Source organism: Ruditapes philippinarum, unplaced genomic scaffold, assembly GCF_026571515.1.
Source record: "Ruditapes philippinarum isolate M1 unplaced genomic scaffold, ASM2657151v2 ctg4362_1_1_1_1, whole genome shotgun sequence".
Lineage (NCBI taxonomy): Eukaryota > Metazoa > Mollusca > Bivalvia > Venerida > Veneridae > Ruditapes > Ruditapes philippinarum.
In genome coordinates this window covers 14,991-42,758 of record NW_026864083.1, presented here as the reverse complement: position 1 = coordinate 42,758, position 27,768 = coordinate 14,991, and the positions used below count along the sequence as shown (strand labels likewise).

The 27,768-nt window shown below is 31.8% G+C and overlaps 1 protein-coding gene across 2 annotated transcripts; it reads left to right on the top strand.

The window, feature by feature from the left end:
* The first annotated feature begins 20 nt into the window (after positions 1-20).
* On the top strand, positions 21-27,768 carry LOC132724354 (UNC93-like protein MFSD11). Of its 2 annotated transcripts, none has more exons than XM_060709189.1 (13): positions 21-169; positions 7,398-7,474; positions 11,138-11,245; positions 12,297-12,376; positions 12,727-12,823; positions 13,371-13,553; positions 13,837-13,874; positions 14,263-14,328; positions 14,698-14,823; positions 16,402-16,570; positions 19,169-19,304; positions 21,361-21,528; positions 22,880-27,768. In XM_060709189.1, the coding sequence occupies exons 1-12, from the start codon at positions 65-67 to the stop codon at positions 21,517-21,519; spliced, it is 1,344 nt and encodes a 447-aa protein (XP_060565172.1). In that variant the 5' UTR covers positions 21-64; the 3' UTR covers positions 21,520-21,528; positions 22,880-27,768. The 2 variants fall into 2 exon arrangements, with proteins under 2 accessions (XP_060565172.1, XP_060565173.1); XM_060709190.1 differs by lacking the exon at positions 22,880-27,768 and adding an exon at positions 22,154-22,828.

Below are 27,768 nucleotides of genomic sequence, written 5' to 3'. Positions count from 1 at the left end.
TGTTTTCTTTAACTATGCTAGTAGAAGTATATCCGAAGTATAATGATCATGTGACATATACAAGATGGCGGGCGACAGTATATTTGACGTTAGGTTGTACAACATTATTATGCTTGGCCTGTCCTTTATGCTTATATTCACGGCATTCCAAACGGCATCAATGGCTGAGGTATTTTTGATTATTTTATATATATATTTTTTTGAATTTGTTACGAATGAAGAAAAGACAACTATTCGGTAAAGGGTGAACTCGGACCTATACCAACTCGCCTCGGGTCAATGGTACTTGGTAGTCAGACTATCAAACACATTCTTTTAATAATCTTCTTTAAGAAATATTATTAAATTAATTAACTTTGACAGGATGCTTGTTTAAGTATAGTACTCACCGCGGGTACAGCATCCTTGCCCATTCCGATGTAATCAGAAAATTTGTTTCTTTACACATTGAATGCCACCAAATACTGTTTCCACCATTAAGTGAATGTGGAAGTGCAGCTTCTTGTGAATTTGGTTAGAAATTGTTAGAATTTTTTTCATTTCAATTAAATTCTGTCATTGATAGAAAAATCCAAATCTGCCTGTGTGTGCTGAAAAAACTTCTTTATTTTACCCCATATTTAACGGTTAAACTTATAATTTCATTTTCCGACAAGTGAAGGTTGTCTGCTGAAACTGTAGTGACAGCATATTCTGTTACAAAAAATTATACCGAAGCCAAAAAGGGCCATCAATTAACATACCAACGGTATCATAGTGCTCTCCGTATACATTGTAAACTCCCATTCTAAACATGGCTGACGGACCATAGATGTTTCTTATAAAAATCATTGAGTTATTCTATGAATGACATGTGTATTTTAAAGTCAAGATGCGGCAGCTAAACACAATTCAATAAAATAGTAAATATAAGTTCTTTTTATTTGTACAATTTTCTGGAAATAATAAGAACAGTGGTACCATAGGGGACTAGTCCAACTAATTGTAATGCGCGACGAGATATTGTGCTATTTTCGTGTCTGGGCAATATCTCGCCTCTAAAGCGAGATTCTGCCCCAGAACGAAAATATCTCAGAATCAAGCTTTGGCACGTCAATATATTTTGACTACATAGGGGACCATCCTAATTGCTTGATGAATTTGATGGGTCACGTGAGCGATCTAGGGCCATCTTGGCCCTCTTGTTTATTTTTTGTTTCCTATTATACTGGTGCCTCGTATTTCCGTGGTACCCATATTTCCAAGGTACCAGGCTTAACCAGTCTAAAATGCCTCCTAGACTTACAGTAATGAACCTGCAAGTAGTTTTACTTTTACTATTTTATTGTAATTTTATCGAAATGTTTCATATAATGATATAGAACTAAAAAAATTATTTTATTCAGATTAAGAGCAAAGTTTTTTAATATTTCACCATTTTTCTTTTAGATTTTCATACCTTTTAAGAAAATCTTCTTGTTAAACAACCATTGAGGTATATGATAAATGCCAAAGAGAAAATTGCCCCTTTCAGATGAGTCTAGGTATAGGTGTACAAATAAATAAAGATTACTATTGGTTTTGCTTTTGAAACTGTTAAAATGTAATTGCCTGGGTAATATGAGAACACAAATTTACTCACAAGGCTGCAGATAGGTGTCAAATACAATGTTGTATACATAATTGCTTACATGCAAACATTAAATGGAATAAACTCTGATGCAGTTGACATGTCTATCCTACAATGTTCATCGTGTTTTCCAGAGTTTTATCCTCTTAACTTTTGTTGTCTGTGTTAAACAGTTAAGTACCACGGAAATATGAGGCACCAGTATATAGTTTCCAAAAGGTTACCTATTTGCTAATTACCTGACCCATCTTTTGCTTGTGGTGCTTTTTGGCAATTAGTACAGTTATTGTGATTTAGTATTTTGTATGAAAGTCAAAACCCTTCGTTGTTTACATTTACATTCCTTTTAACAGAAATAGTTTTACATTCATCGCCACTTTCTTCAGGTGAAAAAAAAACAGCATGCTCTTTGGTGGTAGACAGACGTTTCACTATTGAGACGGTTCACACCAAGACGTTTCACTCCCATTTTTATGATTTACTAAAATAGACCTTAGATTTACTGAAAAATGAAATGAAAACTGAGATTTCACTTTTTGTCAATGACTTCAAACTCTTTTATGTTTGTATATCATAATTGTTAAAGTTTTATTTAATTTTTTTTACTTGATTGGAGAGATCTTTGATCTCTTTATGTTGGCCCATCTATCTTTTCAGATATTTATTCTTACTTAGGGGAGGATAGCATATATGTGTTTTACTGGATATAATTGTATAAAAGTTACAGTTCTTTAAAGCAGAGACATAGATAACTATCTTTTTAATTGGCTGAACATAGTCTTAAAACATTTCAATGGTCCAATAAACAACTGATTAGTAACTGTTGACACTAAAGTGCAATGTTTTTACAACTAATTTAATAATGATGTCATACTGTTAGTTGATGGTCTCAGTGTTTATACAACTAATTAGGTGATGAGATTATTGTTGAGATCACAATTACCTAAGTTTGTTTAATAGCTACTGTTTAATAAATTAATTGATAAAGAAATAATTTAGAAGAATAATTAATTTTATACACATTTTTTATAGCATTTCGTTGTATTATATTTACAAAAAAATTATAAATAAATTTAATATATTTAGAATGATATCATTTATGACTTAAAAATACTAATTACTGTACTGGTAGTGGTTTTCAATATTCAAACTGGTACTTATAATGTGTCTTTGTTGTTCATGATTGAACATTTTCATTTTGTTATTCTATTATATTACAATGTTGGAACTCTTATAATGAAAATGATATTTCAAACATTTGTCCTTCATTTAAACCTCTTATCATTAATTCAGCCCATACTTAAATGAGTATAATGATAATCTTCTAATAATTCATCAGAAATTAATTATGCCCTCATCAAAACCAATAATTTTTACCAGGAATTATTCAAAACACTATTTAAACAGAACAAAAATCACTTTCTAATCGGCGCTGATACTATACTGTAAAGATCATAATTATTTACACATTCTGTTATATTTCTGGAAAAAAATACTTTTATAATCATTCTTCATATTCACAAATTCTTCTTAACAATACTCTCAAATTCAACAAAATGAAACATTAAATTGAATTTTCCCTTAATAATTTTTTTTAACTTTCCTAATAAGCATCTAAAAATTTTAAAAATGGGAGTGAAATGTCCATACAATTGACAAATTGGGAGTGAAACGTCTAGGTGTGAACCGTCTTGGGATTGAAACGTCTTATAGTGAAATGTCTTGGGAGTGAAACGTCTGGCATTCCTCTTTGGTAAACATTATATAAATGTAAGAAAACTCATGATTGCTCTTTCTAAGAACAGTCATTCAATCCTACTCCTACATTTTGTAAGTTTTGGTGTAGTGCCTGGCCATGACAAGAAGATCCCTATTGTATTCAAAATCATTATGTCTAAGGATCACTGAAAGCTTGTCCAAATAGTAACTTGAGAACATTTTGATTTAAAGTCCTAATATTTGGTTTGAATGTTTGTTTTGACTAGATGATGACCCCTTATGATGGTCAGTTAGTCAAAAGTCAAGGTCACTATGGCATCATCCACTAAAAGCTTGTCCTACCACTTCATACTAGTACATCTAGAGCAAACTTTGCCTACTGTGTAGGTTGCCTTGATAGTCAAAGTAGATTATTTCTATTGATTTTGAGGTTAAAAGGTCAAAGATCAACACTACATTATTTTACTCCGTGTGTAAAATCCTGGTCAATTACTTGAGAATTATAAAGTCTAAAAAAACTTAGAAGGGACATTGCCAATGGCCAAATGATACTATGTATTGACTTTGAGGTCAGAGGTCAATGTTGCAGTGGCACTATGTTAAAAATCCTTGTTTTTTTCATTTTCAATCATTTGATAAGGAATAAGGCTATTTTTTTAACTAAGAAAGGACATTGTTTTGGCAGCAAATGCTATTTGTCTATTTTGAGTTCATTAGGTCAATAGTCAAGGTTCAATTGACAATGTATAAAGTCTTTGTCATATCAATATCTTGAGAGGTAATAGGCCTAAGTTAATGGAGCTTTATAGGGACATAGCCCTAATCTGTAGAATACCCCTTTTGATTTTGAGGTCATTTCTCAACTTTAAAGCAGCACGCCTCCTGATTCATTCTAATTTTCATTAAAATTTTGAAAATGTATCTGAATGTTTAATTTTGTGAAGGAACCAAAATGAAGCAATTTGCTTATTTTCAATGGCACTTACAACCCACGTAGATTACCGAAAAGTCGTCAAAATATGCATAAATAGCCCTTACTGCGTTAGTTACGCAGTAGAAATTTAGCTGTAAGTACTGAAAAATCAGTCATTAATCACACAGAACTAGCAAAAATATTACTTGAATCTTGAATCTTTTTACATTTCCTAAAATTATAGTACATGTTTCTTAAGTTTGATTTTATTAAAATATTTTGACTCATCTAGAGGCATGTAGCTTTAAGCTGAAGATTCACTTCTTAAGAAGATTACATTTGTATACACACATTCGTCTTCCATTGCCTTGGTATGTGGAAATTGTTGAGAGGCACAAGACAGTGGCAAGAGATTAAAGATTCACTGCTTTGTATTAATTTGCAAGTCTGCAACTCGTTGTTAAGTTTAAGGTGGCACTACCCAATTCATATGGAATTAGCTGCCTATGTCCTGGCTGAAGCCAAAGGGAGTTACATAGGTAAGTTTACGAGGAAGGGCACTAGGGTGCATTAGCACCTTGTATGATGAGATTGCTTGAATGGTGGAGGCCTTTGTTGGCAACATCAGCCATTATCGGGGCTACCTCTTCATTATTGTCTCTGGTTACAATGTGTTCTAGGTCTCTTCGGTGCTGTACATTGACTTACTTTTTATTTCAAATTCATCTTTACGGCTTATACTTTGTGGAATTTATAAGAAGGACCACTTTGTGCTTAAAAATTAAACCTTTAAGGGCTCGACTGTTGGCATATCCACACGTCCGTACTTGACTCCTTAACTGTAGACCCTCATTGAACATAGAATACAGCCAACAGGTGCACATATTTTCATGTAACTGCACTTCCCAGCAGTTTGCCCAAGGTCAATACTGTTGGTTTTTTCAACCTAATGTTGATGATGGTAAGCTTCAAAACTGAAATCCAGATAAAACCATTTAAAAAAATACAGGAGTTAGGGTCAGAGTTAAAATTTTGCATTAACACTGTTTAACAAATATTCATATTTTTTTAGTTGACATTTTCTGATATTGGGAGCATTGTGATGTAATAATCACCATCTATTATAGCTGTAGTTAATTTTCATTAATTTAAGATATAAATAATGAGGTTATCAGCTCAATTGTTATCATGAACATAGTACAAGGCTACTCTTTATGTTCAGAAATAGATTATTTCCTGATACAGCAACATATAAACACATTTTATGTATCTTCAATATGATAAATACAATGTAGACTGATACTATTTACTATTATCTAATTAATCTTTCTGACCAATTAAAGTGAAATTATGCCCATCTATTGACATTATGCCCATCCAAGGGTATATTTAGTAAGTGAACAGATGAAAGTAAAAATAATTTACATTTTGCCATAATTCCTTTCAATTTTATAAGTTACTTTGCATGATTGATATTGAACTAACATGGCCTAAAGAAATTTCTCTTAATGTCCACCTCATTTCCGCTAAACTTGACAATGAAAAAAATGAGCATTATGTCACTTTAACAATCCATTTGTTAATGTACATGTACACATAGACAATATTATACCACTTCACATTTCATGATCTTTATAATTTTGATGATTCAAGTCTCATTTTATCAAGTTAATAATGTCAGAATAATTATATGATGTAATTATTTTTTGCAAATCAGCATTTTTTACATTTTGTGTACCATTTACTTCTAGTGAAATACGATCAATTTTAGTTTTTATAAAACAATGAAAATAAAATTAGGATCATAATTATTTCCTGATATTTCCTTAGTGAATATGGGACCAGAAGCTTGTTTTCTTTAAGCTAATTGTTATTAATAATTTTGTACAAATTTCGTACTATAATGATGTAATTTTACATGAGTGTGACATAATTTATTACAAGTTTACATAAACTTATGTATATAAATATAACCTAAATAACAAAATTATCACTAACCTTAGTTTATGACACCAAATTATAACTTGTAAGATTAGTTACTAAGTTCAACAAAAGTTAAATTTGCCACTAATAAAAATAATGCCTCAATGCGAAGATAAGATTTACTTTTTTTAACAGGACAAATATACAAGAAATAATGAATTTTAAGATATGAACTCAAAAAGACCCCTATTTTTGATAAAATATCTTATTTCATGGAATGTGGTTCAATTTGCATTTACATATCCCCTCAATTACATATACATGTAACTCAGTGAGATTGTGCATCTGCTTCATTTACATTTTATTTTTTAACTGTAAACTAGAATATATTTGAAGCATTATAAGAAATGAAAATAAATAGAAGGCACACTTTATTCTTTAGAATTTGTTCATGAGATTAATAACGTTCTGTTTATTATTCATTTGTTTTTGGCAATGATTTACCTTCCCTTATTGTTTTTGGGCACTGATGCTTTAAGGTCAGGGTCATAGTGTCCTTGAACGTGTAAACCATTTCCACTCAGTAACTTAAGAACCATTTAACCCACAGCCTTCAAACTTTATAGGATAATCACCCTCAATTAGTAGAAAAACCCTATCATTTTTTGGCACTAATGCATGAAGGTCAAGGTCACAGACTCACAGTGACATTGAATGTGAATACCATCTCCTCTCAAAAATTTGAGAACCATTTGACCCACAACCTTCAAATTTCATAGCATGATCACCCTTATGAGTAAATGTGTCTGTTGTTTTAGCAGCCAGTATGTGAATGTCAAGGCCACAGTGGGCTAAATTTTTCTGTCAAGGATTTGTTTGTCTGCAGACCTAGAAATCATCAAAACAAACTTACAGACCAATTTCCAGGATATTTGGATCAAAACTGCAGCCACTAGAGTGTTAACAAGATTGTTATGTGTAAATCATTAACCCTTAACCTGCTGAATTTCTGAAATGTACTTATCTATCTTCCTTTTTCAAACTGTCTATTATTTGTTTTAGGGATATAAAGTTGAAATTTTTATGTTGTTGAGCCTGGTCAGACTGTACAGATATGCCTACTGGCTTGGCTCTATACTGGTGACAAAGGCTAATCTCGGTTCCAGATATGGATGGGTTGATATCTTATTATCTTCTATGAAACTTATAAATTTTTCTTTATGAATATTTCAGAAAAGTGTGCTGGACAGTGCCAAAAATGAATCTGAATCAACAAATGGAACAAAATTCACTGGTGATGGATATACAAGGTAAACCTAAAATCACCTGGTCAAGATTGAGTTTTCTTTACAGCATGTTTTTCCATTAAATTTCTGTTACTGTCAGACAAAATGGAGAGTCAGGCCTTTATAATTAATTATTTCTAGAGTCTTTATTTGACTGACTTTTGCACAAAACAGTTAATATTGCAAAATTAACATTCATAGTTTGGCTTTCCAGAAGTCAAAATACTACCGAAAACATTTGTGATGTTGGCAAAAATATATTTTTTACATGTATATATACTAGTATTGTTATGTATTGATTAAGAAGAATGTATCTTTTGTTGTTAATTTTCTATTCTGAATGTTGTTAAGTCAAAGCAAGACTTTTCATAGAAAACGATTGTGCCTGAGTGAGTCTTCACATTGCATGAATAGTAGCAACCAATTAGCTCAGTAACATATGTTGATGGAAATAACTATTCTGCTATATATCAGTTTTTGTAGAATTTGACATAAAATGCAATGTATAATGAAAACTACCATTTATAATTATAAAGATATAGTACCTTTAAATAAGAAAGATGTTGTTGACTGCTTAATTGATCATTTAAAATCCCTGAAGCACATAATTGACTGTCTTATCTTAAAGTTTAGCATGGGAAAAGTTACATGTTGGTTTTTTTTCTTCTCTTTTTTGGGGGGATGGGGGGGGGGGGGGGTAAAATAATGTTGTATTATATGTATTTGGGAATTGCCCCCTGTGCACAATATTATCAGTTAGTGTAGATAAAATGTTTATTTTTGTTACTTTATATTGCAATAATTTTTGTTTATGTCTGACCCTTTTCAGAAATATGAAGGTTTTTATCAACTTTGTGAATGACTATCTTGACGATATATCTTGTATCTATTTGTAAACTGTAGATATGATTTATTTAAATGTAAACACACATCAGACATATCTGATTTTATTTATATATCAGTTAATTGAATTTGTAAGATAATAGTGCACTGCAATATACTCGAGTAACTGTTATGAAGTTGCTCTTTTTCAGGTAGCTTAATTGCATATCTGACACATTTTTAGCTCACCTGTCACAAGTGACATGGTGAGCATTTGTGAACGATTTTCGTCTGACGTCCATCCGTAAACTTTTACTTTAAACAACATCTCCTCGTAAACCGCTTAGCCAATTTCATCCAAACTTCACTGGAATGTTCTTTTGGTAGTCAACTTTAAAAATTGTTCAAAGAATTTAATTCCATGCTGAACTCTGGTTGCCATGGCAACCAAATGAAAAAACTTAAAAAATCTTATTTAAAAAAAAAACGAAAAAGATAGAGCTTAAATATTTGGCATGAAACATTATAAGTCTAGTCAGTGTCTACCAAGTTTGTACAAAAAAAAATCCCTTGGGTCAAAATTGGCCCCGCCCGGGGGGTCATTGATTTTTAGCTCGACTTTTCTATGAAAAGGGGAGCTATCCTACTCGCCCCGGCGTCGGCGTCGGCGTCACACCTTGGTTAAGTTTTTCGTACCACCCCACTTTATTTCAGAAGTATTACAAGTATGGCTTTGAAACTTACCATACTTGTTCACCATCATAACCTCCATCTACAGACAAGAGTACATAACTCTGTCAAGGTTTTTGACAGAATTATGGCCCTTTTTTGACTTAGAAAGTGTATTGAGCTTGGTTAAGTTTTTTGTACCACCTCACTTTATTTCAAAACCATTGGAGGTATTGCTTTGAAACTGACCATACTTGTTTACCATCACGACCTTCATCAACAGACAAGAGGACATAACTCTGTCAAGGTTTTTGACAGAATTATGCCCCTTTTTGACTTAGAAAATACATTGAATATGGGTAAAATCCACTTATTGCCTTAACCCTTTGAGATATTGCTTTGAAACTTTTAATGCTATTTCACATCATTACCCCCATCTGTACGCAAGAGAAGGTAACTCTGTCAAGGATTTGTTTTAAAAATTAAGGCCTTTTATCGACTTAGAATCTTGGTTAAGTTTTTAGTACCAGTCCACTTTTTGACTGAACTGTTTGAGATATTAATTTGAAAGTTGGAATACTTGTTCACTTTAAAAATACAGAGATTCTTGTATTGCCTTTTACTGCAAAAACTTTTTTTATTGGCAAGCAATAAAAATGTCGAGCGCGCTGTCTTACGGACAGCTCTTGTTCTTATTTGTATATAGTTAAAACTTAAAAAATCTTCTTTTAAAAAACCATAAGAGCTAGAGCTAAGATATTTAGCATGAAACATCTTCTAATGGCTGTCTACCATTTCTGTTCAAATAAGGGCCCTAGGGTTAAAATTGGCCCCGCCCCTGGTGTCATTGATTTTCCTTATATGTGTATTTTTAAAAAATCTTCTTTAAAAAACCCAAAGAGCTAGAGTTTAGATACTAAGCATGAAATATCTTCTAGTGAGTGTCTACCAAGTTTGTTCAAATAAAAGCCCTGGGGACAAAATTGGCCCCGCTCAGAGGGGCGGGGTAATTGTTTTCCCTATATGTGTATAGTAAAAACTTAAAAAATCTTTTAAGAGCTAGAGCTTAGATATTTATCATAAAACATCTTCAAATGGGTGTCTACCAAGTTTGTTCAAATAAAAGCCCCTGAGTTAAAATTAGCCCCGCCCCGGGGACCTATATACAGGTGAGCAACTTCAGGGCCATCATGGCCCTCTTGTTTGTTTTGTTTACACCAGATGGGAATATCTATCTCTCGGGTAACTGTTGAGTGGGGACTGGTAAGAGCCTCATTATTGCCACAAACAGTTACCCTCCAGGTAGATATTCTGGTTTGTAATGGTAATCAGTGTTAGATTCATATATCACCTCTAAGAGTTAATGACAAAAGCCAATTCTTTCACCTCTACCTGTCCAGTTAGTTTTTATTGTTAAGCAAAGAAGTAAGAAACTAAGCTATTTTTTGGCAATATGTACCTGAGACATTTGAATATTCAATGACCTTTGTCGGTAATTATCAGATTCCGCAGTAAATCTTGACGGATTTTAATGTATTGTACAACAGTACATGTATAGCTAAGAATTTACAGCAAACTCTTACCTTACTAGCCTCGGTAACAAGGTGTAAGACTTCAGTTAGTTTTAAATTAAAGATTGTAGGTTGTTTTCGTGTACGATTTTTTCCTATTATATTTTTCAAAACCTGACCACTATGTTTTATGCACGCAAAGCACTCATTGTATGACTTCACATATTGAAGCAAATGAAATGAAAAAATATGTATTTATCAAAATGAGGAATTTAATAAAAAATGTTAGAAAAGAAACACACAACTGATGTACTGATGTTTCATATAAATAAAAGAAATAAAGAATCAGTTTGTGAAAGCTACAAAAATGGTTTGTTAAAGATTCAAACTTCATGGGTACAATTCTGTCGTACTTACCACTAGGCCATGAAACAGTATTTATTGATTAAAGTATCAAGATCTATATTATCATTAAAATCCTAATTGTAAATCGTAACAAATAATGAAAACTAACAAAAAATCTCCCAACATTTAATGTGTCTGAGGTCAATATTGCCAAACAAATATCACTTGTATTAAGTATTTAATATCAGACATAACACAATATTGATTGGCACATGTATGTAAAAAGATATTTTGATTAAATTTTTGTATCACTTTATTAACAGCAATATATTTATTTCAGTTTGAGTGTTATCTATATTGTATTCTCGGTGTCAAACTGGCTGGCTCCTTCTATAATAGTGATAACTGGACCGAAACTCTCTATGTTCATCGGATCCCTACTCTACTTGTAAGTAAATTGAATTTATTTACTCCTAAAGGTATGATTTGAAACTGGAACTGACTGTGTAAAGCTTAAAGTGGATTGGTCTGTAATGGAAGGTCTGTAAATACAACAAAATATTATTTTGATAGTATTAAGTATCAGACATAACAACAAACCATAAAGAAATTACATTTAGATGCTGGTGGCAAGTGTTAGAGATGATCATGAAAATAAAACTTTCTTCTTGATTCAAGTGTACTTTGTATACACATAAGGGAAGCAACTCTGTAGAAGTTACTTTACAGTAGAAATGTACAGAGACAAAAAGAAATATCAAAGTATTTTTAAAAAAAAATGCTATTGGATCTATCCAGTGTATTAAAGACATTAATACACGTCATAGACAGGCCAGAAAGTAACAAACGACCCTGAAATGAATAATGCCCTTGCCCTCGGGGCAATTAATTTCATTTTGCAGGCCAATTATCTCCTACCGGCCCTACTCTGCCATGTATTAATCTCTTAATCCAAATGACACATTTGAATTGTTTTTATCAATATTTGAAACACTTATGGAAAAATGTATCCAATGTAGACCAATCCACTTTAAGTTTAGTTTTGAATATTTGAGCCGCGTCATGACAAAACCAACATAATGGGTTTGCGACCAGCATGGATCCAGACCAGCCTGCGCTTACAAACCCTATAACAAGTAGAGAAACTGATAGCGAACAGCATGGATCCTGATCAGACTGTGCGGATGCGCAGGCTGGTCTGGATCCATGCTGGTCGCAAACCCATTATGTTGGTTTTGTCATGACGCGGCTCATTTCTATATGTGTAACTTTCCTATAATTTTGGCAAGCAATTAAAGTGATTTCCAGAGACATGATTGTATAACTTAACAAATGAATAATGATAGTTTTAAGGGAGTTATAAATCTAGCAATACATAAACTTTATAGTATGGAAGTATAGAAAAGATTTAAATTGTGCAAAATATTAGACATCTGTGATTTTTGTGAATTCTGTGAAAATGAATTCTGCAATTTTTCTGATGTTTTCTATCTTTTCAGTTTATTTATCCTATCATTTTTGAAGCCAATGACATGGGCATTATATACAGTGTCAGGACTCGTAGGATTTGGTGCTGCAAGTTAGTAATAATACTCATATCAAATTTTTAATCTTTAAATGAATACATAAAAAATTGTTGATTTTAAAGCTGGTTAAATAACATAATATCACACTCAAATATTTCAGTTCATTTTTTTCCTTAAATTTCTTTTTGCATTACTTGCACAACAGATGTAATAATTTTCCTAATTCAGGATAATTGTTCCACTTTCCAATTGTGAATTGAATAATTATGGGAAGATTTAACAAGGAGTACACAAACATAGGAATGGAAACAAAAAATGATTGTGCTCTGTCATATAAGTATCCTGTATTTTATTTTCTAGCATGCTTGAATATGTCTGTATTGTTTAAATTTGTTTTTTACAGTATTATGGACAGGACAGGGAAATTTTTTAACTATAAACTCTGACTCTGAAACAATATCAAGAAACAGTGGCATTTTCTGGGCTCTGCTGCAATGTAGGTATGTGACAAAATTTACAATTGAAGTGAAACAGTTTAATGTAACATTTAAAAAGCAAAAAAGTTAGTTTATGGAGAATTTATTTAAGTTCAGTTGTGTAGGAAGCTTTAACCTTTGTACCTGTTCCTGGAACTAACCAGTACTGAGAAATGAATGTAATGTTTCTTGCTCAAGGAAACAACGGCTTGCCCCTGGCAGAGTTTGAACCCACACTGTTAGCCATGGCGCCACATGACCAGATAGATTACTAAGGAAGTATGCCTAAACAACTTACAATTTCATGGTTTGGCTAGAGAAATGATAATTCCTAAAATCTAAATGATCTCATTAAAATCTTATTTGCAAAATAATAACTAACCCATTACCAGGTGGAACTGAAAGTGATAAGTGTTCGTCACCAGTATATAGCCAAGGCAGCCTACAAATGTGTGCATTCTGACCAAAATCTATAATGCAGGTAGCTCAAATTTTGTATTTTGGTATTAAAATCCCTTAAACTTTGAACAGATTCAGCAGGTGAAGGGCTAAAATGATGTTTCTTTTACAGTTTACTCTTTGGTAATGCATACAGCCATTTTGTGCTTCAAGGAAGTGATAGCATAACAAAAGCTGAGCGTAACAAACTATTTATTGGATTAAGTGGTGCTGCATTGCTTGGATCCATATTCTTACTTTTCCTAAGGAAGAAACGTACAGCAGATTCAGATGATTTAGTTAATCTTAACTCAAGGTATGATATACATTTTAACATTTAAGTAAATTTATCATTTCTTAAATAAATATGGTCCTGCTCATTTAATCATTCATGGTAGACATGCCAGTGATGTGAGGTTATATTATAGTCTTAAGATCATTTTGTGTATTAGAACAGAGTTATATTTTATTGACTGAAATGAAAATGAATTTTAGTTTGCGATAAAAAATCATTAAATTTTGAAAGTGTTATAAAGATAATTGTATTAATAAATCTCTTAATACCTAACTACTCCATATTAGTTTGTTTTAAATTTCAGTGGGCAGGCAAAGGTGGATACTCCTTTAACAGCATTAAGTAAGTTTTTGTTTTAGAAGTTGTTGAACAAAAAGTAAGTTTCTTCAACAATGTGCATCTTTTAGGAAACTACAATCAATGGTTCAGGATGCTGCTCTTATGTGTATTGTCAGCTATGGTCTTTTTCATGAAATTTACTTCATTTTTTGAAGCATTCTTGTGCCCTTGACTAGAGCTTATGATTTACTGGTAAATAGAAAAAAACTTTAAATGACTTCATCTGATTTAGCGTATTGGTTATTACAAAGCTTGGTCTGAAAAGGTATTGGATGTTTTTCCATAAAGTTAGCATAAATTAAGTTTTGTTAGCCTTTTGTAGCAGTATTTGGTGATAAATAAATTGTATAAAATTGCCTGCTTTAATATTTTGTATGTATATACATTTTAGAGAGGTCAGTTCATCTAATGAAAACCAAGGAGATGTTGTTATTGAGCATTTCAATAGCTTATACAGGTAATAATTATAATAAATTCTGTTACATTTATATTAAGATGATATATTATGATGACACACTGCAAAGTTCTTTAGTACTGACTACAAATTTGTTAAGATGTATGTGTTTTGTAAGCTTTTTATTTACTTTGTTCCATAATTTTACTTTCAGTGTATTGCTTTAAAGACATTATTCCTGAATTACTGTGTGGTTCCTTTTCAGTACAATACAATGTTATTTGCTTCTTTATATACTAGTATCTGATATTTATTTTAATAACAAATTCTTCAAAGGGATTTATTAATCATTTTACAAAATTATTGTACAAATAGTAGTGTGAATATAAAAATCAGTTTGAAGTCTTTTCAATATTATATTTAATCTTGCAGGACTTGAGTTGACATTTTTTAGTGGAGTTTACAGTACTTGCTTATCAAACACCAAATACTTTGGCACAGAATCCAAGGGCCTTATTGGAATATCTGGCATGTTCATTGGAGCAGGAGAAATTATAGGTGTGTTTGATTTATTCACCTTATTAACTTTCCTGTATTCTGAAGTTTTAAGGTATTGCTTCAATTGTCCCTGTGTTGTATGCATGAAATGTACCCTTTAAAGTTGAACACATTGAAAGTTAGTGCTACCTTAATGAAAGTTTTTGCCTTATAAATTTGAAAACTAAAATTATTTAGCTATCTTAATTCTAAAACATTTAAACTTTAAGACATCGTCTCATAAACCACTAAGACAATTTCATCCAAACTTCACAGGAATGTTCCTTTAGTAGTCAACAGATGATGGTGAAGAAATAATACTAAATTTTAGATTTATGATTGATATTTTATTATGCAAATTCTAAGACTATACATCAAAATATAAGAATTCATTATGTTTGTTTAAGATTTAGTTGATAGAAATACTTTAATGATATGTTTTTAGCTCACCTGTCACAAAGTGACATGGTGAGCTTTTGTGATAGCTTTTCGTCTGGCGTCCGTCCGTTCATTTTCCGTCCGTAAACTTTTACTTTAAACGACATCTTCTCATAAGCCACTAAGCCAATTTCATCCAAACTTCACAGGATGTACCTTTGGTAATCAACTTTAAAATTTGTTCAAAGAATTTAATTCCAAGCAGAACTCTATCTTCTTTTAGAAAACCGAAAGAGCTAGAGCTTAAATATTTGGTATGAAATTGATTTTCCTTATTTGTATATAGTAAAACTTTAAAAAAAATCTTCTTTTAAAAAACCAAATAGCTAGAGCTTAGATATAAAGCATGAACATTTTCTAGTGGTTGTCTACCAAGTTTGTTCAAATAAAAGCCCTGGGGTAAAAATTGGCCCCTCCCCAGGGGTCATTGTTTTTCACTTTATGTATATAGTAAACACTTAAAAAATCTTCTTTTATAAACCCCAAAGAGCTAGAGCTAAGATATTCTGCATGAATCATCATTTAATGGGTGTTCAAATAAGGGCCCTTTGGTTAAAATTGGCCCCGCCCCAGGGGTCATTGATTTTCCTTATATGTGTATAGTAAAAACTTAAAAAATCTTCTTATAAAAAACCTAAAGAGCTAGAGTTTAGATACTAAGCATGAAATATCTTCTAGTGAGTGTCTACCAAATGTGTTCAAATAAAAGCGCTGGGGTTCAAAATTGGCCCCTCCAAGGGGGGGAGAGTTATTGTTTTTTCCCTATATGTATGTATATAGTAAAAATTTAAAAAATCTTCTTATAAAAACCCAAAAGAGCTAGAGCTTAAATATTTATTATGAAACATCTTCTAATGGTTGTCTACCAAGTTTGTTCAAATAAAAGCCCCTGGTTTAAAATTGACCTTGACCCAGGGGTATATATACAGGTGTGCAATTTCAGGGCAATCATGGCCCTCTTGGTTCACTTTTGAGCCCAGATTTCATGGTGTTTTTTTTTTATCACATGCACTTGCTGTTCCTTGCTGTCATTCTTACAAATGATATTCCAGTTGTTGATTTCCCTTTGTATTGTTTTTACTACTTTAGCAAGTTACTAGTATTCAGTGTAAACTGTGTGTATGCTAAGCTGCAGAATTTATGTTATTATATTGTTTATAGGAGGGACATTGTTTGGGTTGATGGCTAAGAGAACAAATCGTCATGGACGTGACATTATAGTGATGTTTGGTTATGTTGTTCATATGGCATGTTTCTACCTCATCTTTATAAATCTACCCAGTAAATCACCAATAGACCCTACTGATGAGGCTACATACATGACAACAAAGTAAGTCCTTCCTAAATTGTGTTTGTAGTGATTCTTTTTTTAGAGGAAATAAGACTCTTAACTCTTTGCACTAAGAATAGTCTAGTGTTGCTTGTCTGATAATCTCTTGTTGCCTACATCGTGGTCAGTAACAAGCCATATAATTAACATTTCATTAATTTAACCAGCTATAACCAGGGTAGCTAGTTCAGACCAAGGGTGAGGTGTAATTTCTCTGTGACAATTAATCCAGGACATTGAGTCTAAAAGTGGTCATTTGTCTTTGACGGCTGATTAAGATGAGTAGTCAGTTACTTGTGGTAGTTATTGGTAAGATACTCAGGAAAGCAGATTAGATTGATTGACCGCCAAGATATGACCAAAGCATGTGTTTAAATAAACATTAAAATCCAGATGTAGAAATAAATATCTAGAGTATAAGAATAAAATGTGTGCAAGTTTGAGTCACTTTTCACTTTCACATTACCTCATTACAGCAGTAAGCTGAATATTTTGTCATGTCACATCTTTAAAATGTAAGAATGTGAAATTGGAAACATCCAGTATAAACAATTTTTTAAATTTATGCCCCACAAAGTGGGAGCATATAGCGTTGCACTTGTCCGTCCGTCCGTCCATCCGTCAGTCAGTCCGCACTACCGAATAGGGATAGGGGGCCATCTAACTGTAAACAGAACAAAGGAGAACAATAGAATTCATTCCGTAACAATAGAGTAAGGGGCCATTGGCCCTCTATTAAACAATAGAAAATAACAAAAGAAATGGCCCCTTATTCCATTTCGGCCGGACGATTTTTATGCCCCCACAATGTGCACTTGTCCTTCCGTCCGTCAGTCCGTCCGTCCGTACGTCCCGAAATCTTGTGAACGCAACTCCTCTTAAACCGGATGGCAGATTTTGCTTAAACTTACAGGGATGAACAACCTTAATGTGTAGATGGTAGTAAAGGAAGGAATTTTCGCTGCGACCAAATTTAACTTAATTATGGCCCTTTGTTGATTTTTTCACTAGATACTATGTAGAAATTTTGTGAACGCAACTCCTCTTAAACCGGATGGCAGATTTTGCTTAAACTTACAGGGATGAACAACCTTAATGTGTAGATGGTAGTAAAGGAAGGAATTTTTGCTGCGACCAAATTTAACAGAATTATGGCCCTTTGTTGATTTTTTCACTATATACTATGTAGAAATTTTGTGAACGCATTTTCTCTTAAACCGGATGGCAGATTTTGCTTAAACTTACAGGAATGAACAACCCTTAAGGTGTAGATGGTAGTAAAGGAAGGAATTTTCGCTGTGACCAAATTTAAAGAGTTATGGCCCTTTGTTGATTTTTTCACTATATACTATGTAGAAATTTTGTGAATGCAACTCCTCTTAAACCGGATGGCAGATTTTGCTTAAACTTCCAGGGATGAACAACCTTAATGAGTAGATGGCAGTAAAGGAAGGAATTTTTGCTGCGACCAAATTTAACAGAATTTATGGCCCTTTGTTGATTTTTTCATTATATACTATGTAGAAATTTTGTGAACGCAACTCCCTCTTAAACCGGATGGCAGATTTTGCTTAAACTTCCAGGGATTAATAACCTTAATGTGTAGAAAGTAAAGGAAGGAATTTTTGCTGCAACCAAATTTAAAACAGAATTATGGCCCTTTGTTGATTTTAATTTTCAATTGGCAGATTTTGCTTAAAAAATATTTGCAGGTTACAATAAGATGAACAACCTTAATGTGTAGATGGTTTAAAGGAAATTTTGGAACGCAACTTTTAAACCGGATGGCAGATTTTGCTTAAACTTACAGGGATAACAAACCTTAATGTGTAGATGAAAGGATTATGGCCCTTTGGCCCTTGATTTTTTCACTATATACTATGTAGACATTTTGTGAACGCAACTCCTCTTAAACCGAATGGCAGATTTTGCTTAAACTTCCAGGGATGAACAACCTTAATGTATAGATGGTAGTAAAGGAAGGAATTTTTGCAGCGACCAAATTTAACAGAATTATGGAACTTTGTTGATTTTTAGTTTTCAACTTGTGGCACATGTAGTCCAAAAAAATATTTGACCTAGAGTCATAAGATTGACAGAACAGTGGCATGTGGGGGCATCCGTATCCTATGGACACATTTCTAGTTATATTAATTTTGCTGATTATATATATACATGTATATATTTGACCAATTCCAATTACTTACTTTAAAATTGTACAGTGTAATGGGCCAATATATTACGTGATATGCTGTACATTGTAGTAAACAATATGTTTTATTAAGACAATTGAGTGCATATGACCACTGTTTGCAACAAAAGTACCTGAGTAACATCTATAAAAAGCATTGAATGTGTCTTCCCTAAATGAAGCTGATTGATGTTTCTTGTCAGAATATTACGCTACAGTGCTTGTAGTTTTAATTAGTACACAGCTTGAGAAATCATATTGTTATGCCTACCAGCTTGTCTAATAGGGTTTCCAGATATATTCTTGTCCATATATATTACCATATTATACAGTTCACTGTTTAATAACCTGTAATTATTAGCTGTCATTTTGTCAAAATGTATTAACATGATGTTTTGCATTTTCAGTAAATATGTGGCTATTCTATGCAGTTTCTTGCTTGGTTTAGGTGATAGTAGCTTTAATACACAGATTTATTCACTTCTTGGCTTCATGTTTCCTGAGGATAGTTCGCCAGCATTTGCCATCTTCAAGTTTATACAGGTAAATTATAACTTTTAATAGAGTTATCATATTGATGAGGTTAATATTTACTTTGTAAAGATGACATTTATTGTAACTGTTACATACATATGTGATTCATGGATAGGTATGTTATCATACACATTACTTATTGTAAAAGTAAACCATAACATTGAAATAAAGTACATGTAGTTTCATCATTCCTTAATACAATAACTGTAAGTTTAATTTCTGCCAAACTTAACTTGAATGTTTTTAAGGGCATTGCTATGTTTATACTTCTCCAAAACTTTTTTCCTGGTGAGCTCTTGTTACCATTTTAAAAGGAACAAAAGTGTTAAATAATCTTAAAGATCATTTGCTTTATACCTAAACGGGAACTTTTAAAATTCTGTTAAATAAGAAAGTTTATCTTTACTTACAACAGTTACTTCCAAAGTTTTGTTTTATAATTATATATTTTTATGCTCCCTGAAAAATTTCGGGGGAGCATATAGTCGTCGGGTTGTCCGTCCGTCAGTCTAGAAACTTCAAACTTGGTATGGTGATTGGTCATGACCAGCAGATGACCCCTATTGATTTTGAGGTCAAGAGGTCAAGGTCACATTGACCTTGTAGGTAAAAACGGTTTCCAATCAATAACTAAAGAACGCTTAGGCCTAGGAACTTCAAACTTGGTATTGTGATAGGTCATTGGAGCATATAGTCGTCGGGTCGTCTGTCAGTCCTTCGTCCGTCAGTCCATCCGTACGTACGTCCCAAATTCATGTCCGGCCTATAACTTTGTTATTTGAAGTCGGATTTTAAAAACTATTTCACAGAAATGATCACCATATTTAGACGACGTGTCACGCGCAACATTTGGGTTGCTACCTTGAAGGTCAAGGTCACAGCATGACCTTGAAGCAAAATAGTGTACGATCCATAACTTCATTATTTGAAGTCGGGTTTTAAAACTGTTTCACAGAAATGACTACCATATTGAGACAATGTGTCTCGCGCAACATTTAGGTCGTTACCTTGAAGGTCAAGGTCACAGCATGACCATGCAGCAAAATTGTGTCCGGCCCATAACTTCGTTATTTGAAGTTGGATTTTAAAACTATTTCACAGTAATGATCACCGTATTGAGACGACATGTGGCGCGCAACATTTGGGTCGCTATATTGAAGGTCAAGGTCACAGCATGACCTTGCAGCAAAATCATGTCCGGCCCATAACTTCGTTATTTGTAGTCAGATTTAATAACTATTTCACAGAGATAATCACCATATTGAATCGATGTGTCACAGCATGACCTTGCAGCAAAATCATGTCCGGCCCATAACTTCGTTATTTGAAGTCAGATTTTACAACTATTTCGCAGAAATGATCACAATATTGAGACAATGTGTCGTGCACAACATTTGGGTTGTTTTTACACTTTGAACTTTGTCTGTGACATAACTCTGACACTACAAGAGGTATACCTTCCTGTTTCCAAAACCTATTCGGAGAGCATCACCCGATTCAACCAGCTCTTGTTTATTTCACTAATATTTATTCAAAGTTTAAAAGCAATACCCCAAATTGATAAGACCTTATTCAATTATCAAGTAAGAAAGTGCTATTGTTAAGCTTTTTTCGTTTACTGAAATCATGTGAGAAAAACAGTTGTTATTATTTTGTCTTGACCTACATACACTCTTTTATTATATACTTATAAATGAAACTTTGAGAAATATTGATGAAATAAAATGTGTATTTTCACTTTAAAAATTATTTTTTTCACTGCAGTGAAACATATTTTCAGTATTTTAACTGGTGTCTTGCCGGACTTCTTTCTTCTAAATTGAGCCAGTAAACAAAAGTCAAGGGGAAGTCTTTCAAATTGTAATGTTTAAAAAAAAGTAAAATGTATATAATAAACTGAAAATTCAAGTTTTTTCAATACATTTATTTTCATCTTGTGGTATGAAAACTATCATATTTCACTTGTGGCTAGTGCCACTCATGAAATATTTATTTTCATACCACTTGATGAAAATGAATCCTGTATTTATAGAAAAAAACTTGAATATCCTCTATTTATTTCCAGTCAATAGCTGCAGCAGTTGCATTTTTCTACAGTGATTATTTGATTCTGAAATGGCAGCTCCTCATTCTTGTGATAGCCGGGTCCATTGGTTCCTTGTCTTTCTCTGTAATAGAATGGGAAAGTACAAACCTGAAGCGGGAGGGGTACCAGAGCATTTGACAATTAGACGTAAGTATGGAACGAAAATTACATAATCATAGAATGTTTACAGTTGGCCATGTAAAATTTATTGCAAAAATTATATCTTGATTACTATTTTGTTTTAAATGTGCTTTCAGATCAAGATTGCCAGTTAAACTGAATTATAAAACTGTTAATTTAGCTGTGTAATTTAAATTCATTCAAAATTTTTATATGTGTCAAAATATTTTACAATTATTTTGCTGATTAAAAGTGCATACATATATCACAAAAAGTTAATAGGTGTTTTTCAACCTTGTATACCAATTGATAAAGAGTATGATTAAAAGTTACAGTGTATCTAAATACTTAATTGATAATGGAAAAAATTGTTTTTTTTATTATATAAGTATATTTACTTAAAATTTGTCAAGTACAATTTGAAATTACTCTGGTAAGCTCTTTTTTCTACAAGAAAAAATATAAATAATTATATTGGTGCCTTGTTTCTATATATACAATTGATGTTTTAATGGGTTATGTACATGGTCCCAAGTCAAGCATTTTAAAATGGTGTGGATAGGAATGTAATCTGTGTCACATTTTAATTTAAGAATTATATAATTTATTTTAGAATTTAAATATGACATTACTGTCTTGTTGTTTGTTTCAGCCATCTGATAATTTAGTAATTATATGATTATATACATTACATACACATATATTGTTCTTCCTCTCCAGAGCACACACATACCTACTTTCATGACACACATTAAAATGGAAAACATGCCTCTGTTAATTCTATTCTCATGAGTCCAACACAAAAAAATGGAGAAATCTGGTATAGATTTTCAAGCAGGCATTAACCTGTTTAAAGCAAAATACCAGCTGCATTTTATTTACCATGAATCTTTAGAAGCAAGGGAAAAAATACTTATTACTGAAACTTTTTTTCTGTTATTGTATGAAGTTCCCTGATGATTGCATGGAATATTTCTCCTCTACACACTATGGTCTGTAATGTAAAGACTTTAAATCCTTCAACACTATTGTCAATGAGGATGACCTATACCTAATTATACATCCCAATACCTGTGTATATACATCCTATAATATAAATGATACATAGACACTTATCATTAAACTTTTCTTTAAAACTATGGAGTGATTTGTCATATCTTTACTGAATTAAATAGTTTTAAATCATTGAATCATTTGAAAGTTAATTGTGAAATTTGACCATATTAATTTATTTTAAAGTCATATGTTGTTATTTGTCACCTGTTTGGATTTTGCTGTAAGATTAAGAGATATTCTATCAGAGATAACTGTTCACAGTAATGATAGTTGATTGTTATAATGATATATATTTATATATATTTTTCATTATTTATTTCAGAGGACTGTTGCAGAGAATAATTCTGTCAATGGTTCTGATGATGAACATACAGAATTGTTGTCTGCTGCAGATCCGCTACCCGACGATGACTGAACGATAGTACCTGTGATAACCGTGTTGCTAAGTAACCTGGTTTAATGTTGAACATTCCCACTATAGACGATACAATGTTTCTGTGCAATAAACAATGCAGCTGTGCTGATAAAATAATATAAATAATATGAGCCGCGTCACGACAAAACCAACGTAATGCGTTTGCAACCAGCATGGATCCAGACCAGCCTGCGCATCTGTGCAGTCTGATCAGGATCCATGCTGTTCGCTATTAGGTTCTCTATTTGTAATAGGGTTTGTAAGCGAACAGCATGGATCCTGATCAGACTGCGCGGATGCGCAGGCTGGTCTGAATCCATGCTGGTCGCAAACGCATTATGTTGGTTTTGTCGTGACGCAGCTGATATGTATTTATTTATGATATTAGTTATTTTCCTGATGAGGGTAACATGTAGCTTTTGACAGACAAGTTGCTCTTGTAAATCCCATCAGTAGCATGTATAACAAATTTTATATAACCACCGTTGATTTATCCATTAATCTTTTAATATATGAATTAATATATAAACAATGAAACCTATTATCAATTCCCATTCTGTACCTCGGAGGACATTGTTTTTGTGTTCAAGGAAATTCACAAGTTTAATTTTATTGAGATAGATTACTAAATTCTGTTGATAGATAGCATGTTTAAAAAAAAGAACAAAGACTTTTGTAAATAAATGTAGTGTTAGTTTAAATTATATTTTATGTTTGAGAAATGATAAGAATACTTGAGATTCTTGAGAATATGAATTGTTTTTAAATCAATAGCTAATTAAAAGTAAAATCAAGGGTTTGGGGTTCTTTATTTGAAAATTTGTTAATGATAAATACCTATTTTTAGTATATACCTGTATGGTTTTTTTAGTACATTAAAAAAATACATTACAGGACATTTTATTCAATATACATACAATATTCACATGTGTTAAATAGAAACATTTTATATCACAACTTTTTGTAGAATCAGCCATAAAATGATAAAATTATGGTAACAAAATTATTTTACTGTTGATAAACATTAAAGAAAATTTTTAAATATATAGCTTTTTACTTTTAAATAGACCAAATGTTCAAACAGGTTTTCCAACAGAAAACTCTGGTTATTAGATTATTATTACATTGTTATTTCTTTATCATGTTATCACAGAACTTGCCTAAAAATTTTAACAAACTCTTCTGCATTGATTGTGTTGTAAAAGTGTTTAAAGCTGCATGTGGATTTGAAAATAATTGTTTATATGAGTCAAATGATTACAGAATACTTGGAAGGTAAACAAATTTGTTTGTATATTATATTGAAAGGGAGTGGGACATGCATGAAATCATTGCCAAAACTTACTGAAGATAACAATGGAATAATTTGTTTTGGAACATTTTATTCTGTTTACATATAATATTCGTGTATATTAGATTAATTATTATATAAACTTTTTTTATGCTAAAAATCCTTCAAAAAGGATCAAAAGGTTATTAAAATAACATAACTTTAACGTGTGTGTTTTTTTTTATTACAAAATGTTTATAAAATATTTCATCCGATATGCCTTTATACACTTAAACAATCATTTATGTCCTAAAAATAATGTACATTGATTTTGATATGCACATAATTGAATGTTGAATTAAAGTTATAATATTAATTTGTTTTGCATTTTTATTATACAACACTATGTATTTTTCTTATGATGAAAGTTGATATTGAACAAATGTGTAAGAAGGTATTTTACTTACATTTTTCTATACTACTAATTATTTAGTGCCACTGAAACAATGCTGTCTGTTTGTCTATCATATATGTACATTGTATATAGTATATGATAGAGTAATTAAAAGTTAAGTAAAGTCATTAACACAAATAATATCATATCAATGCATTTCTATCAATTTTTATCTGACTATATATCTCTCATAGAATTCATAGGGTCAAGGTTTTGAATTTGTAATAAATAATTTATATTTGCTTTGTTGTCCTGTAAGAAGTATCACTTTCTTAAACTTCAGGCTAACAATACTAGTACATAAATTGAAAAAAATATTTTCAATAGGATCCACCGTGTATATCCATTAATGCAGGAACATGTAATATAACACAGGAATTGCGCAAAAGTAAGGCTGAATCTGTAAATATCTGTGGCTTAAACAAAACACAGGAAGTAAGAAAGTAAACAGACCTAATTATCTCATCATAAATTAATGTGAAAGAAATCATTAAGCACATCAAGCTAAGGTACTATATTTTAACCAGTATAAGAATTATTTACAAGAAGGTCATTACATTTTAAAAATCATTTGTGAGAATGACCACCTGGCTATAATATCTATTGAGGGACGATTTTTGTGTTTTGTTGTGTTAATAAGTAATATACGGCAAAAAAAGGAAGCAGATACAAATTGATTCAGACACTTTTTGTAATGTAACCTGAGTGTTGCCTCGGCGCATCATTCACGAAATTGGCATTACCTTGCCAAAAGCGTCTTATCTTATTTTATTGGCTTATTAGATAAATAGTTGGACAAATGTCTAAGGTATGCTGAATATATAGTAAAAATAGCATCAAACATGTATATGCCTTATTGTATTAATAAATACCTTCAAAACACAACAGTTGCCCACACTAAGTAGTCAGGTTGCCATTCTCATGACATAAAAAATAAACATTGTCCTAATTAGGGTCAAAATATAATGTTTTGCTAGCTGTATACACTGATTAATTTCTTTTAATTAGACTAATTGTAAAATATATATTGGTTTATTTACTTGCAGTAGTGCTTGTTTCAGCCATAGATTTGCACTATTGGAAATGCACATGTTATTTTCACATTCAAGTGTTAAAGCTGCACGCCTCCAGATGAGCCAAAATATTTAAAGACAATCAATTTGGAGAGAAATATACTTACATTTTAAGAAAGGTAAAAACATTCAAGATCCGAGTTTAAGTGTACATGTTATGTGTGATTAAGATTGATTTTGCGGTTTTTATCACCATATTTCTACTGCGTTACTAACGCAGTAAGGGTTGTTTTTGCATATGTTTAACAGTATTTGGTAATTTTCTTGGATTATAAGTGCCGATTGCAATATGTTAATTAGTTTATTTGTTCACCTCAAAATATTTTACTTTTAAATACATTTCTAAAATTTTCATGAAAATTGACATGAATCTGGAGGCGTGCTGCTTTAATTGGATGTACATAGTGTGATACTTTATGGTTCTATTTTTTCCATGACAAAGACTTTTCAATCAACTTCATACATGTATATGACTCAATATGATAATGTATATTATTTTCAAGGGTGCTATATTTTATGTTGTTTTATATTATGTTCCAGTTTTTTTGTTGTTGTTATTAAATTAGTATTATCTGCATGTTTTAGTGTAAGTTAAGTGTCACATTATTCTTAAGTTTTAAATTTATCTGAATATTTTGAAAGGAAAAATAAAGCCTAGTGTTTCTGAAAGTATATTATTAATTTTTTTTTTGCTTCTGACTTAAAAGCATCCATGTAATCATGAATTGATATAACTTATAGTGATATTCACAAAAAATATGTAAAAAATTACTGTGATACTTTGCAGTAGAACATATTTAATTATCTTTTATTGTGCAATTTTTAGAAGTATAATACTCAGTTAGCAATCTGTCGGCATACTAACTTGAAATGTTTATCTTGATATCCCAAAAATTGATCATGGACAGGTCAATTATTACGGTTAAAGAAGTCAATTTTTAATGGTCCCCTGGGCATTTAGTTATTGAACTGTCCAACTGTCTGTCTGTTGTTCATATGGTTCCGGTCTGTTGCATAAGTAGGTCAAAGGGCCAAACATTTCAAAAATCTACTGTCTAAAATACACTGTAAACAGTATACATTGTATAGTAAGAACTTAAAAAACCTTTCTTCAGAAATAACAAAGCTAGATATTTGGCATAAAACTTTGTGTAGTGAACCTCTATCAACAAGTTTGTTCAAATTTTTGCCCTGGGTGTTAAAATTGGCACTGCCCCGGGGTCATAGATTTTCAATAGGTGCATATGATAAAATCTTATAGGAAATTATCCGCTGAAGCTTCAAAGGTTAAAGCTTGAAACATTGTGGACCTGTACAAAGATTGATCAAATTATGGCCCTAGGGAGGGTCAAAATAAGTCATGCACTTGGAGTCACGAGTATTTTTTATACACATAAACAAAAACTAATTTTTTTTCTGAAACAGAAAAAGCTAGAGAATAGATATTTGCTACAAACATTTTCAAGATTGTTAAAATTAAAGTCTTTCGGTCAAAATTGGCTCTGCCCCAGAGGACTCAGGCACCTACTATTTGTCATTTGATATACCAGCCATGAATAGTAAAAAATAAGTAGTTAACTGCAAATACTTAAAATTCCCTATAAAGTAGCAGCAACATATAGGGATAACCTCTCTGTCATTGATTGGTCTGTTCATCACTCACAAAGCTTGTCCTGGCTACTCCTACAAAACTAATGGAGCAATTTCATCCAAACTTTACAGAAATGATCAGTACCAAGTGTAGTTGTGCATATCGCCGGCATTTTCTAGTTTAATGATTTTTGTTAGAGTTATAACCCTTAATTTAATGTTATGAGTGAATTACATGTAGAGAGTTATTGTACAGGTTTCATATTTAAACATAATTATATAATGATATAGCTATTTGACTTTATAGTTACATGTACTTTTACATTGTAGTGATTATATGGCGAAAGGTTGTTTTATTTTTATATATGTATAAATTAAATAATTGACATTAAACCTACTTTTCTCATAA

Excerpts from the sequence above, each read along its gene's own strand:
- LOC132724354 (XM_060709189.1), top strand. The coding sequence starts at position 65 with ATGGCGGGCGACAGTATATTTGACGTTAGGTTGTACAACATTATTATG. Across the intron at positions 13,875-14,262 it reads TACTCCTTTAACAGCATTAA|AGAGGTCAGTTCATCTAATG; the intron begins GTAAGTTTTTGT and ends TATACATTTTAG. Across the intron at positions 16,571-19,168 it reads GCTACATACATGACAACAAA|TAAATATGTGGCTATTCTAT; the intron begins GTAAGTCCTTCC and ends TTGCATTTTCAG.